Source organism: Conger conger, chromosome 1, assembly GCF_963514075.1.
Source record: "Conger conger chromosome 1, fConCon1.1, whole genome shotgun sequence".
Lineage (NCBI taxonomy): Eukaryota > Metazoa > Chordata > Actinopteri > Anguilliformes > Congridae > Conger > Conger conger.
In genome coordinates, this window is record NC_083760.1 from 72,136,334 (window position 1) to 72,151,567 (window position 15,234).

The window sequence follows — 15,234 nt, forward strand, 5'->3', positions numbered from 1 at the left end:
TCCTACTTTTTTGTGATCATCTCCTGAGTCAAACTTTGAGACTATTCTTAGGAGTAATACTGAGCGGCTTTAGACAAATCACCGTAGGTATTCCTCTGTAAAATGCACCAGTCAAAGCTAAGATCCAATAACATGAAAATGTCCATGGTTGTAAACTTTTTATTTATGATTTAACAGTTAGAAATGTACCATCTATCATTTACAAATAGATTGGTTCATGGCTAATTTGCAAAGCCTTATTGAAGTGCTGGCAAAAATAATGTATAAGCCACCAAGTAAAAAACACTTTCTGAATTATTCAGTGTACTGGTTGTATTTCTAAATCGCAATTAATATTGAAATCTGTATTTACAACATAAAGGAAATTTATTTTAATACCCTGATCATGAGTAATAGCTAAGTCTTCTTCATGCCTTGGCCTTGAGTCCTCATGAAGACCTGGACAAAATGAAAATAATATTATTTAAGGACATATCATAATTCATATGAACCAACCAGTGTGTAATTTTACATTTAACCGCTTTTTAGCAAGTGGTGTCATGTGGTAATTCGTACATCAATCTGTGGTGATGCTCTGATTCTTTTATCCAGTTATTTTCACATTGGACAAATTAAGAGCGTGTTATAATGGACACAATACGATGTATAATTATTCATTCATTATGATTAATTATTACTGGGGCAGGGCAAGACAGTTAAAACCCTATACTCTCCTATTTTGGAAAGCAAAAGCATACACCTGACTGATAATAATACAAACATGTTGGGCATTGAGAATAATAGAGAAGGTCAGTGGGTGTTGTGCATATGAGGTGGGTCACTAGGGACATTTTCTTTTGCCAATATATCTATTACATGGTGGAGAGGGCTGTGTGTCTAATACATGAAATATGCTGCAAATCTGATTCATAGAAAGGCAACAAGAATATATGTGTGCATAGGTGTAAGTATTCATGTACATGTACAGTGACCACCGTAATTCATTGGACAGTGACACATTTGTAGTCATTTAGGTTCTGTACTCTAGCAGTTGGAGTTTGAAAGGATACAATGACAATGAGGTTGAAGTGTAGACTGTCAGCTCTCAACAGATCAAAAGCACTCTCCTGGATATAGGTGTAGATGTCAAAGTCTACCATATGTGGACGACACCAGGAGAATTACAGAGGGTACACTACAAGATGCAAACCGCTGATATGACTGAAGAACAGAAAGGTGAGATTACAGTTTGCTGAAAAGCAAACCCCTTACCATTCATTCTTATGCTCACAATATTGCAGAACATCTCTTGTCAAATCCAGTCCAAAGGCATTTTGTGTCATTCCAATGTTTTTGCGATTTCGCATGAGATGGTAAATGATAGATACATAAGCTTTGCCCAGGGGTTGGCAATTCTAGTCCTGGAGGTCATGTTTGTGCAGGTTTTTGTTTTCAAAAATTACCCTGGCAAAATCAACTAATTGGCTGTATACACCACAACTGATTCACTCATAGATTAAATCACTGAAGAACGTTTCATATAGGGACACAAGAACAATCTCTTATCAACAAATGTAGCTAAAATACCAAATGGTGTAAATGTTAAGGCTAAATGCGAAGCTTGCAACTTGCTGTCTGTAAGCTTCATAATAGCTTTGTGCCGCAGAACACCAACCAACAACCCTTTTAACTTTTTTTTTCTTAAAATATCAATAAAACCAGCATACACAGGGGGCCCAGGACGGAGTTTGGGAACCACTGCTTAAAGGCTCCCTTCCTTTTTTGTGATCAAATGTTTTTATCCAACAAAAATGTTAAATCAGAATATTTTAATTAAAACCTCTTTTGCACTCAGCAGCCATACTTCCGGGTGCTTCAATGCTTAGGTTGACCGAAGGTGTGCTTTCCAGGATTCTTTTTTGAAGATCATGCTGAGAGACAGTGCTCACGAGCCCCACTGTGGCTGGCTCCAGTATAGGTCATTCAGACCTGTTTTAAATGTAAAGTAATGGTAGAATTGCATTCAAAATACAAAATGAATATTTTTTCCTGCAAGAAGATTTGTGGCAAACAATGTCCCGATTCTCATTAAGTTATTGTGTTATTAGGACAGGACAGTAATACTTTATACTTTTCATACCACGAGCTGTAGGCTATTCTTATGTGCGTACATGATAATTTAGCCTTTTCTCACTGATGGAGGTGTATGTTGTACATGGCTTGCAATATAATTTCCCATCCTTCTGTGAGGATATACTTCGCCTTCCAAGCTTTGACAAAGGTCTGCTTTTCTTCGTTCAGGTTTGGCTGTGCCTGTATGATCGCGTGGATCATTTTATGACATCAATTGGTTGTTGTTTGACTTTTTATATTCAACAGTAAATTTAGTTTGTTTCACCGTTGCAATAACGTACAGCAAGCTGGTTGTGCATTTGTGTTGAAAGTGGCTACAGAACGATAAGTGCAACTACATATCTTGCTGCACACGCATGTTGGCTAGTTCAGAGTAACTTTACAGAGGCAACAAAATAATATGTTGACATTTTATTAAAATGGGATTTTCCAGTTTGGTATGTCTTTATACACTCAGTGACCACTTTGTAAGGTATTTTGATACTTGTTTTTTTAGACTTATTTGTCTTCTGCTGCTGTAGCCTATCCTCTTCGAGGTTTGATGTGTTGTTTGTTCAGTGATGCTCTTCTGCATACCACTGTTGTAATGTATGGTTATTTGCATTACTGTCACCTTCCTGTCAACTTTGACCAGTCTGGCCCTTTTCCTCTGAACTCTCTCATTAATAACCTGTTTTTGCACGCAGAACTGCTGGATGGTTTTTTTCGCACAGTTCTCTGCAAACTCTGTTGTTCATGAAAATCGCAGGAGATCAGCAATTTCTGAGATACTAAAAACACCCTGTCTGGCACCAACAATCATTCCACCAACAATCAAGTCACTTAGATTGCATTTCTTCTCCATTCTGACATTTGGTTTGAAAAACAGCTGTATCTCTTGACCATGTCTGCATGGATTTAGTTTCTGCAACATGATTGGTTGATTCAATGTTTTCATTAACTAGCTGGAGTATTTCCTAATAAAGTGGTCACTGAGTCTATATTGTTATATATAAATGACAGGAAAAAGCGGTTGCCAAAGAAGGCAGCCAGAGGCCTCAAAATGGTTGCCGAGGGTAACCGTTAATGTTGAGCCCTGATCTTTTGAGTAGATCATTGAAAATTAAATGATGAGACTAGAATGGATGCATATCCCTGCCCTAGAATTGATGACGCTTTGGATAGCCTAACTAATGTCTGTTGGTTTTCCAGTCTTTACCCGGCTAGTGGAAACTGGCATGGAGAGGTTGATCCTAAGGACAAGCGCTTTACACAGCAGGGCCTTGGTGTTGGCAGATCCATCTTTGTACCATCTTTGTCTATATTAGACATTGTAATATACACTCACTGAGCACTTTATTAGGATAACACTGGGTAGGGCCTCCCTTTGCTCTCAGAACAGCCTCAATTCTTGGATTCCACAAAATGTTGAAAACATTCCTTTGAGACTGTGTTCCATGTTGACATGATTGCATCATGCAATTTCTGCAGACTTGTCAGCTGCACATTCATGATGTGAATCTCCCGTTCTACCACATCGAAAGGTGTTCTATTGGATTCTGATCCGCTGACTGGGAAGGCCACTGAAGAACATTGAACTCAATGTTAATGAAACCTTTCTGAGACAAATCTTTCTTTGTGACATGTGCATTATCATGCTGAAAGTAGCCATTAGAAGATGGGTACATTGTGGCCATGAAGGGATGCACATGATCAGCAACAATACTCAAATAGGCTGTGTCATTCATGCGATGATTGATTGGATTTAATGGACCCAGTGTGCCAAGTAAATATTCCCCACATCATTACACCACCACCACCAGTCTGGACTGTTGACACAAGACAGGTTGGGTCCATGGATTTTTGTGTTGGTGCCAAATTCTGACCCTACCATCTGTATGCCTTAGCAGAAATCAAGATTCATCAGACCAGGCTACATTTTTCCAGTCTTCAACTGTCCAGTTTTGCTGAGCCTATGCCCACTGCAGCCTCCGCTTTCTGTTTTTGGCTGTCATGGTTTGCCTTGTGTCACACCCCCCTGCTGCATTTTAACATTTTCCCCTTATGCCTTCCAACAGGTTGATTGGTGGACATGGTCCCTCCACAAGGGAGCGAGTTTAATTCCGGGTTAAAGGAGCTCCAGTGTTGCTGCTTGGGGGCCGTAATATCACACCTGTCGTAGGACAGACGGTTTTTGTTGTATTTTTGCACCCGCAACATTGCTATTCTGACTACATGCAACACTACAGTCATACTGATCTCTCATACCCCATAATAACTTACTTAGAATAAATAATTGGTTATCTCGTAAGCCTGTTGTCGCATGTCTCATTTTCCTGTTCATGACTAGAACGAGCCAGTCGTAACACTTGATGGCATTACCTCTTAGAGCCACTAGAGGCTGTCACATTCAGGTCTCCCTCGTGCAGTGGATAATCACTGATTGCATGAGGATTGGGTAATCAGGGAAGAGGTTTACCAGATCTACATAAGCCCAGTCTTTCCTTGACTCACTGCTTGTTTGTAACCTCTTCATTGAGCTTTGGCACTGTTAGTTTTTTATTTTTGTTTGTGCACAAATGTCAGGTGTGGATGGAGTAGTATCATTTACCCGTGATGATATTGGATCATGTATCATCAATCCTTCATCATCTTAGGGGAATGAGGACGGTCTAACTCACCTTCACGTTCACATTTTATTTTTGGTGCACAAATGTCAGACAGGACAGTTGTAAGACTTTGATTGATCCCATTCCATTCCATTTGGTTGATCATTAATAAAGTGCACTACTTTTCACATGTTGGAAAATAAAGCTTATGTCAATAACTGTATTATTTTTTTTGTTAACAGCACGTTTTGTGTTTATTGTGGTTGCCAATAATTCTCGAGCCCACTGTAAGTGCTATTGAGAGATTTATCATGTTCCCATTTTTATAGCTTTCAGAACACATTATATAAATACAAAATCTGATGGAGAATACCACATGACCCAGACTGAACATAAATAAAGCTTCTGCTATACAGATACTACTGCACATACTATTTATGTCAATGTTTGGTACATACAATATACTACCTCTTTCAGTTGCAGTTATTTCCTTTTATGAGGAAAAAAGTTCCAACTCCCACTCCCAGCAGACCCAGGGTCAGTCCGATTCCACAGAACACTGTTGCTCCCATGTCTGATTCAGTGTTGGCTTCAGGCTCTGTGTGAAGAAAGGACTTTCATTCAGGCAAAATGCATCCATGAATAACTTAGTTGTAAATTTTCTAACAATAATCACTGTATATAGAGAGCCTTTCAAGTAAACCAATTTTAATAAATTTCCAAATACACATTGTGCAAAAGTGCTAGTGATGTCTGGGTTCAAGTGATGAATATAGCGGCAAATCAGCAACAAATCATGCAAGGACAAAAATGAGACCTTCCTCGCGATTAAAAGGCACCTGTACATGTGAGCATTTTCTCCACACAAGCAAGAGCTACTCACACACAGGATTATTCTCGCCACATGAGTAAAAGGCATACAAACACAAGTATTACAGTACATAGGTAGCTCCTGCACACAAGTGAAGTTCAGACTTCATACTGTAGGCTAATTACCAGTAAACACATATAGTGACCGACTTGTATGCCCGTTTAACTATGAACTCATGGGTCACAGATCTATGTGCGAATAAGAGGTGGGAGAGCTGGACGAGGGCCTTTCAGGGCCTAAAGTATCAAAATGAATTTAAGAGATGTCAAACACTAAATGGGGTCAAATTGACCCCAAACATAGGAGGGTTAAATAAGAGCAACATTTGTGGATAATGTAATCAACATTGAGCTAACAATGGTTGACGTGGCATGAGGATTACAACCAAATCTGAGCAGATCAACAGTTGCATCAATTATACATGTCTTATAGAGGGAGAGCTGGTAACTATGACTGTAACCACAGAGCAATGAACAATTTACAGTATACTGTACCACATACATCAACTGCTGTACATACAGGTTGCATTCACATTGTGTTCACATTACATATAACTACTATCATGGATTTTTGGTTTTACTGAACACTATAGGGTTGGGAGAAGACCATATGCTTGTGGCAGACAAGCAACATTTACAGCTGAACAGGGGACTGCTGCTGTAAACATAATCCTTGAAAACGAGACCCTCTAGCTGAAAGACACGAAAGACAAAATATCACGACTGTCTGGCCACAGTCTATTAAAAATCAAAAACTGAAATCTAATTTACAGAAGTATTCAGACCCTTAGCAGTGGCACTCCAAAGTGTGTCTGTTTCAGTGGCAGTGACATAGGCGGTGCACTCAGCTGCACTGGGGCCCGTGGTTTAGGAGGACCCATGTCTTTCCGTGTCTTATATCAGTATGTCCGTTTTTTACAGGTCTTTATATTTTAACCACTCACTGGAAAATAACATTTGCTGTGACGTTGTTGTGGGTTGATATATCGTTAAATAAGCAAACTCATCTTGTTCATAGTTATTTAACTTTCTTTGCAGAATAGTCTGTGATCATACCAAAGGTGCTATGTATAAGTAGTTTAACACATCGAGGTGTAAATACCAGGAAATAAAAGCTGAAATTCTGAAATCTTGTCTCGTGTTCATCTTTTTATCTCAACCCCAAATGTATTCAGTATATTGCAGAAACAAAGGCCTTGCTGTTCCAATACCTTTGGAGGGGACTGTATATGTTATAAATTAATTTAGTTCTGTGCATATTAAGTGATATAACTGGGAGCATCTTCCACTTAGAAGTAACATCTCCTGTATTTCAAAATACTGTCGCAGCAGGCCCACAGTCCTACATAATCAGACTGAATTCAGCTGTATGTAACTGTCACTTGTAAACATCTCTCAATATCATCTGTGCTTAATTACAAGTAATTACTTGACGTACAGGACTGGATTGGTTGTTTGGCAGGTTGCTTGACTAAATGGCTATTGACCGCTTGTTGACAGAGGACTGAAGTACATGCAATAACAAGAACAAAGGACATGCATGATTCATACGACAAGTCGGGACCACTTGTAAATTATGTTCCTACCTAAGAACAAATTCTAAATGCCATTAATGTAATATAATTATTGTAACAGGTACATAGTTGTCTATTTTCTTCCTATAACCTTTGCTAAACTTACCTCATGGCTTTTCTCATAACCATTTAAAAAAACTGACTTTATTCGATTGACACATATAACTCATTGTTTGCTTGCTTGTATTAACGTTATATGTTTTTTATTCATTAGTATCGCCTGCACAATGCCTTTTCCTAACATGGTGCACCTTCTTTAACCATTAAAATGTTAATTTACTTCCACATTCTCTCATTGTTTTATATACTTATTATTATGCTTTTGTTCAAACCCTTTTCCCCCCAAAATTGTTAATTGCATGGCTACCACGTGTACAAACCACCTTGGGTGATTTGGAAATAAATAATTGGGAGGATATTCTGGGCCCTTTACCACTGCATGCCATTGCCTTAGCATCCATTTTTACAAACCTATAATTAGACTTACCCATTGAGGCCCTGAAACTGTTTTATGTACCATATAGTAGCTAATACTGAGAACATATACGAATCACAGGGAACAGGAATTGAAGTGTGAAGTGATCAATACAGACTGTTTCACTATGTTATGAATGTTGTGTACCAATATGCATTTTGTCAAGAAGATTCCAAAATGTGTCCTAGCACTAATTTTCCATTACACTAGATCCTCACCCCAGATCTTGGTTAGGGGATATTGAAGCCCCTTGTGCTCCACGGTGCAGGAGTAGACATCCCCCTCCTCAGGAGTGATGCTCAGAGTGGAGAACTGTTGAAAGGTAAAATCAGGGTTGGGATAGTAGCGGCTTAGAGTCACTCCATCCTTCACTTCAGCATTATTCTTGGTCCACTTCACTTTGACAGGAGCGGGATAGAAATTGTTCACAAAGCATATCAGGATGTTTTTCTTCCCCAGCTCGAGTTCTTCCATTGCATAGACTGTGCTCTCAGGAGGATCTGTGGAATGATGAATCCAGGTCATATCCCAATTTTCACATCAAACCCAGTAAGCAATCATCATTTGATCATCAATATGGGCACCACAACAATTTGGTCATGTGATTGAAATTCATGAATTCAGGTTTGCAGGACCCAGTGTTAACAAATCATTCAATCATCAGGTTTTGCAGTGTTAAATAATAAATGGAACATCCTAGAAACCAAGTCAATTCCACTAAAAGCTCAAAGAGTCGTCATGACATTTCACTTTTCAGGTAAAGTACAGAAAGAGAAAAACTACAGGGATCAGGATCAACATTGATGCTAGCTATGCACCAGCATTAAATTGAGTTATGCACTGTTTAATGGACAGGGGAGATTGACGTTTCAATGCCAAACAACGTCTTCCTCAGACTCTGACAAAGTGGGCATGACAAAGTGCATTACTCTGAGCTCTGTCACCACCGTCTCTTATTTTGTCTCTTGTCCCTGTGAAGTTGTCCTGGTAAGGAATCCACTCTCACAGTCCATTTGTCCTGGTTGTTGAGCACCTTTTTTAGCTGACTTGTAGTGCATTGGGTGTTTTCCTTTATGGTGGTAATTATACTGTATATTGTATGGTTATCAACCTCTCACACTTAACGTGTCACTGAAGGAAGTGTGTGCCAAACTGAAAGCTGGAATTTTGCAGTTAACAATGGGTAGGCCATCAAATATTACATGGCAGGAATGTCTAAAGTATTTTATGCATTTTTGCCTAATTTGCCTGATTTTAATATAATGCAGTAGAACATCCGGGCTAATCTTAACTTAAAGGAGCTCCATCATTTATTATGGTACTCAGAATAAAAGAACAACAAATAAAAAATGTTAAATAACCATTCCATTCCAAAATAGGGCTTTTACATTTTTTTATGATTTAAGTTTTGAAATGGGAATATATGATGATAAATATAAGGTACAGTGTGATGAGTCACCTCGTCTTGTCATAAGGTCTGTTGTATGTAAGATATGGAGTTGAAAAATTGAATGTATGGAGACATTTGACATTGACCCAACATCCATTTTGACATACTGATCCAAAAGCATACTGTAGTTATAGATGATAAATGCCTTTATTTTGTATTACTTTAGCTGTGTGCACACACCACAATTACAATTCAAACAATGATAAATTCGGTTGGTGTCAGAAATGATGAGTTCTTACCTATTGCCTCAGGTGGGTCATTTTCAGATTTGACGGACACATCCAAGTTATTAAGGCAGATAGCATGATTCGCCTGTGCGGATTCATACCAGCTTTCGGTAAACTTATCAGCAAAGTCAGGCAGGCTAAGAATGACCTCTTTGTTTTTAAAGTCGACATAAAACATCTCATCTCCATCCAACTGCACCTCATCCTCTGGAGCAGTGTCATTGGTCTGGCAGGCTCTAACAGCGATATTTATATGAGCTAAAAGAGAGAAATATAAAAAAAATGTAAACCTTGCATTTTCAGCGATTGCGCATGCAAATATCCGTATCACATGCTTAGACCCCCTCCTTCTCTCTCCTCTTTGTCACATCATCCATAAGCATGTTTTAAACTCTTACTGATATGCTGATGGTATTCAGAAATGTCAGCACCAAATCCACCGCTGCCCTTCCTCCTCACACACTCCTAGCATGTATTCAAATCATACAAAATTGGATGTCTACCAATTTCATGATGCTAAAATTTGGCAACACGGCATTATTGCTGCTTGCACCAAAGTCCAGCCTTCTGTTTTGCTATTGATAACATCGTTTTTTTCAGAATCCTTAACTTTATAACTAACCGCATTCTTTCACCTTGGTGCTTGTCCTTCCTCCCCCAGTCTGACCGATGCTGAAACTCTCTTACATGCAATCATTTCCTCCCGCTTAGATTAACAACACCCTTTTCTCCATGAATGCCAGTATGTCTAAAACTAAACTGCCAGGTAGGCTCCTATCACATCGTGAACACATTACTAACTGTCCACCAATACAAGTTCTTCATTATCTTGCTCCACCCTTACCTCTCCAAATTAGTATTTCCCTATACTCTCACTCATACCTTAGGTTTTCTGCAAGTGGCCTGTTTGTGGTCCCTAAAATCATACTATCCACTACAGGTGGTATTTTGCTCAACCTTTTACATTTCCTTACAACCTCGTATTTAAAACCATATTTATTGTTCACAGTGCATTCAGTCTACCGTTACATTGCTTATCATAATAATTCATTATATTCACTTTTACTTTACATTCATCATAGGCTTTTCAGGCTTTATCCTCCAGACAAACATGAAGCTACACATTCGTACAAACACAAAATGTAAGTGCTCTAAATGACCCACAAAAACATCATAGTTAAAACAGGCAGTATTTTAATTGTAGGGTATGGATACATGGTGCTTCTTCATTGCTGAACCTGGAGCTTTTCATTGTTATTTTGTGTCTCATGGTTTGAGCCCCATTTGAATTTTGAGAGAAGCCATGGATATACACATACGAAGTTGATCCACATACATTTTGAGTTGAAAATTAATTTAAAAATTAAATGTTACAGCACTTACCCTCAACTTTGGCAAGGACATAGACTGCTCCCAACAGCACAGCTGTGAATATGGAGTGGTTCATTTTCAACTTCAGACAGCACAGACTGGCTCTGCTCTGGTCCTGTGTCTTTTGTGAATGTGCAGCAGCTTGTGTATACACAGAGTAGCATATGTGTGAAGTGAAACCACTGCCTGACCCCCATGTAGTGTCATTCTTTATTCACACATAACCAATCAAAAAAAAGGCTGCCAGTTGCTAGGGAAGTTAATTTCTTTGAACGCATTTGAACAGAGATTTGCACTGTGTTATTTCAATGGATTATCTGTATTACTAAATATTAATTATATTCCTGGAACTCCACAGTTTTTGGTTGACAAATGGCTCTGGTTTTACTCTAGAATTCCGCTTGTGCAGTCAGTAAAGTGTCACTGAAACTCATTGTCTCAGTTGCATTTATAACAATTCCGCAATGTTTACGCCAGAAACCGATCTGCAATGGAATGGGGACCATTCTGGATTTTTGCACCTTGTAAAATGTTCAAAAACATTTGGTGAAAATATTATCAACCATTAATTATAAACCCTTAATGTGAACATGTGAGATACAGACTGAGCCTTAAAATAAAAAATAAAAAACAGACGGCATTACCTATTACCAGGGAGATATTTTTATGAAGTAGGGAGGACAATAATGGACTGCGCCACGAGGTGCAGCAGTGCCACCTATTGATATTTTATATAGAGATTATTTCAAACTGTTTATTACAATGGCAAGAGAGAAGTGTGAGAAGCTCACAAATGTGACCTCAATGTAATAAAATCTAAAGCAGGGTTGTCAAACTAAATTCCCAGGGGGTTGTAGTGTATAGGTTTTTGATGGTTTCTTTCAATCAGCTGCCAATTAAGGCCTCAAGAAACAGGTGTGTGGATTCTTCCAGCAATCAATGAACTACCAGTGCTGAGAATACCCTGAAGCCCTCCAGGACTAGAATTTGACAACTACATCTTTTGCAGAATTCACTGGAGATAGTGAATTACTGCACTTTGTCTCCTAAGCTGAATCTTATAGTTTTCACATTGTATTATTTTGACCTTTTTTAATTTATTTGACCTCAATTTAATCACTAAAATATAATTTGCAATGGAAACCTGACATGACAGCAGCTATAAGCCAGTAGGCTGCACAGAGATCACATAAAAAAATAATCAGAATTCAATCAAACAGATAAAATAACTTAACAACCATTGATAAATGAGCATAATATAGATATACCATTTTTGTGGTGTTGGTTTGTTGGTTTCACATAATTCAACACACATATTGATACTGTATGCCCCCAGTTCTTTTTTTTCCCAAAGTCCTTTCTCCGAGACCTGAACATGAACAGTAATTACTGCAAACAAATGCATACTTTTTATTGCAGTTCCCTCTTGAATGTTCACCCCCATTATTGATGGTACTGTGTTGCATAGTCAATTAAAAATATATTTAAACAGAATTGTTTTATATTACTATTTAAATAATGCTGAGTAATGGAAAGGTTCAAGGCAGGGAATGCTTTATGTTGTAATGGGGGGACTAATGGGGGGACAGCGGTTTCTGTAAAAGGGTAAACTATATAGTCAGGTGGGTTACTTACACGGGGGGGGTGGACTTTTCATTCTATTAGTACATGTACAAATAACATCCCCAAACCACTGTGCATTCTGTCCAATCCGTATTGCAATAAAAGTACCATCATGTGTTGTCAGGTGATGTGCTCTGAAAAACGGATACCAATGAAATTAATACTAGTTCTACTGAGAGTTAAGGAGTTTCTCACTGTACAAATATCTTGTTTCAGTTTTGTTTCTGGATTTCTAAACTTGTTACCATTTCAGATAAAGAAGTATAATGAAATATTTAAGAAAGGTCTGGGTGGACGCTAGCATTATAAATTACTGCTAGAACTTACTTTTATTTCAGCATGGTATTTATTTATTTAATAATTGTATTTGTTGAGAACATTGAAAAGATCAAATATAGAGGCTACAGAAAGCACTGATACTTTTTCTTATCTACACACCACATTCTACATTTAGTCTCATGCTGGCCATTTTTTAAGTTTGTGTTGAGGGTTGTCTTTAGATTTTTTAATTCAACAAGACAACGATCCCAAACACACAAGTAAGCAAGCAATATCTTGGTTCCAGGCAAAAAGGATTGAGGTAATGGAGTGGCCAGCTCAATCCCCCGACCTCAATCCCATTGAAAACCTGTGGGGTAATTAAAAATGCAGTTTCTGAAGCAAAACCCAAAAAATTCACAGGAACTGTGGAATGTAGTTTGTTCATTCTGGGCTGAAATACCTGTTTATAGGTGCCCAAAGTTGGATGACTTGATGCAACGCAAATGCACAGCAGTTATCAGAAACAATGGTTATGCAATTAAATATCAGTTCAGTAATTTAAAGTGAAGTTAAATCTTGAAAAATGTATTCAGTTTGAAGAGAAAAAAAAACACTGCACATTCGCTAATGCTTTGATTTGGAATTGAATGTGTAATGTTTCCACTACATTTTAAATATTGAACTAAAAGCAATTTAAAAATATTTGCACTTTATTCACTTTTTTTAACGCACTGCTGCTATTTATTTGAACACTACTGTATCTGTCTGGGCGGCACGGATGGTGCAGTGGGTAGCACTGCCGCCTCACAGCAAGGAGGTCCTGGGTTCGAATCCCCGTCGGCCGGGGCCTCTCTGTGTGGAGTTTGCATGTCCCCGTGTCTGCGTGGGTTTCCTCCGGGTACTCCGGTTTCCTCCCACAGTCCAAAGACATGCAGGTTAGGCCGATTGGAGAGTCTAAATTGCCCGTAGGCATGAGTGTGTGAGTGAATGGTGCGTGTGCCCTGCGATGGACTGGCGACCTGTCCAGGGTGTATTCCTGCCTTTCGCCCAATGTATGCTGGGATAGGCTCCAGCCCCCCTGCGACCCTGATCGGGATAAGCGGGTTCAGATAATGGATGGATGGATGGATGTATCTGTCTGGAGCTGTTGGCAGGGGAAAGGGAGTCTGTTGAAATAGCAAGGGGGCAAAGTACAATGTGATCAGAGTGACCAGGAAATCTCTGTGAAAAAACCTCTGCTCAGTTCCAGCGATGGTATGTTTATTTACTATATTAAATATTAAATATATGTACTTAATTTTAGATACATGCTATACGATTACCACACCCCTCTGCCTACCTACTATACACTTCATTTACAATCCATTTATACAACTGAATATTAAATGAAGCAATAATACAACATAAGTGTTGCATAATTTAAGTTTTTACCTTAGTGGGCCTTAATGACATGTGTGTTAAAATATTAAACTTAGCAGATGCAATGCAATTATATATATTTTTGGTAAAATTCTTATGCACAAGCTTATTGAGCATGTTTTGTCCCCAATTCATATCACTTTTGAATGTTATTTATCTTTTAATTAACAGCCCCCTGTGACTCAGACCATCAACCTTGCAGGTACCAGTATATACCATGTATACTATGTATGTACCATAACCACTACGCTACAGGCTAGAACACTACTGCCCTTTAGTGGAAAGATTTGCAAAAAGAATATGCTGAATTGTAATTGCTAAATGTGTACAGTCATGCAATTTTGTGGTAAGCCACAACTGTCTTTTCCAGCTTCTGAAACAATCAACATAAATATAATCCTTTTTTTTTTTTACACTTTTTAAAGGAAATAATTGTGTGTATCCCCTTATTTGAATATAGTCAGAGTAGGGGCAGCCAAATCAAATGGCCTACAGCCTTGTGGCTAATTTGCCTGACTGGGACCTGGGGGGTTGGTGGTTCAAGCTCCAGTGTAGCTTCTGGACCCTTGAGCACCCTGGACTCCCACATTGCTCCGAGACAGATTGGCCCAGGCTTAATCCAATCAAGCTGCTTTGTAAGTTGTTTGAGATGCTTTGGATAAAAGCGCCCCCTAAATATCTAATGTCTTTCTCCAATTCTCTAGTCTCATTCCCAAAGACTCAAGTGAAATTTAAGGAAGGGAAAGAAACTAAGCTCTTCTACCACTCCTCTCAGGGTACAGAAACTGCACGAATCAGGGTAATTCACGATTCATGATCTCCTCCAGTCAGGTAATGCTGGTAACATTAACAATTTAATTTATGTGTGGGGCGACATTGGCTTGGCAGTTGGAGGGTTGCAACCCGACACTGGGTGTGTCGAAGTGTCCCTGAGCAAGACTGTCACTTCCTTAAATTTCACTTGAGTCTATGGGAATTAAATTAGAGTTCTCTTAAACAGTTACCTTCCACTGATGTGTGAAGCAGTGAAGTTCCAATAAATTATATCTGTACCATTATAGCAAAATACAGTAGTTAAGACTGTGATGTCCCTTGCTCCCCTTTTTGTTCATTTTCTTTCCCTTTGTTTTGCAGGAGCTGGCCAGGGTGAGGTAGCGCTTTTAATTGTAAGCACCTGGCTGGATGATTATGATTCTTAAAGGATCATTCTTATGGACATGTGCATGCTTGACAATTGTGTAAAATTTCCCAATGGCAATCATTT

General features: G+C 38.7%; 1 protein-coding gene across 1 annotated transcript; it reads right to left on the reverse strand.

The window, feature by feature from the left end:
- Positions 1 to 286: 286 nt before the first annotated feature.
- On the reverse strand, positions 287 to 10,833 carry LOC133130896 (H-2 class II histocompatibility antigen, A-U alpha chain-like). The gene is made up of 5 exons (XM_061245914.1): positions 10,680 to 10,833; positions 9,309 to 9,554; positions 7,838 to 8,119; positions 5,169 to 5,298; positions 287 to 438 (listed from the first exon to the last, which is right to left on the reverse strand). The coding sequence occupies exons 1-4, from the start codon at positions 10,741 to 10,743 to the stop codon at positions 5,174 to 5,176; spliced, it is 717 nt and encodes a 238-aa protein (XP_061101898.1). The 5' UTR covers positions 10,744 to 10,833; the 3' UTR covers positions 287 to 438; positions 5,169 to 5,173.
- Positions 10,834 to 15,234: the final 4,401 nt, after the last annotated feature.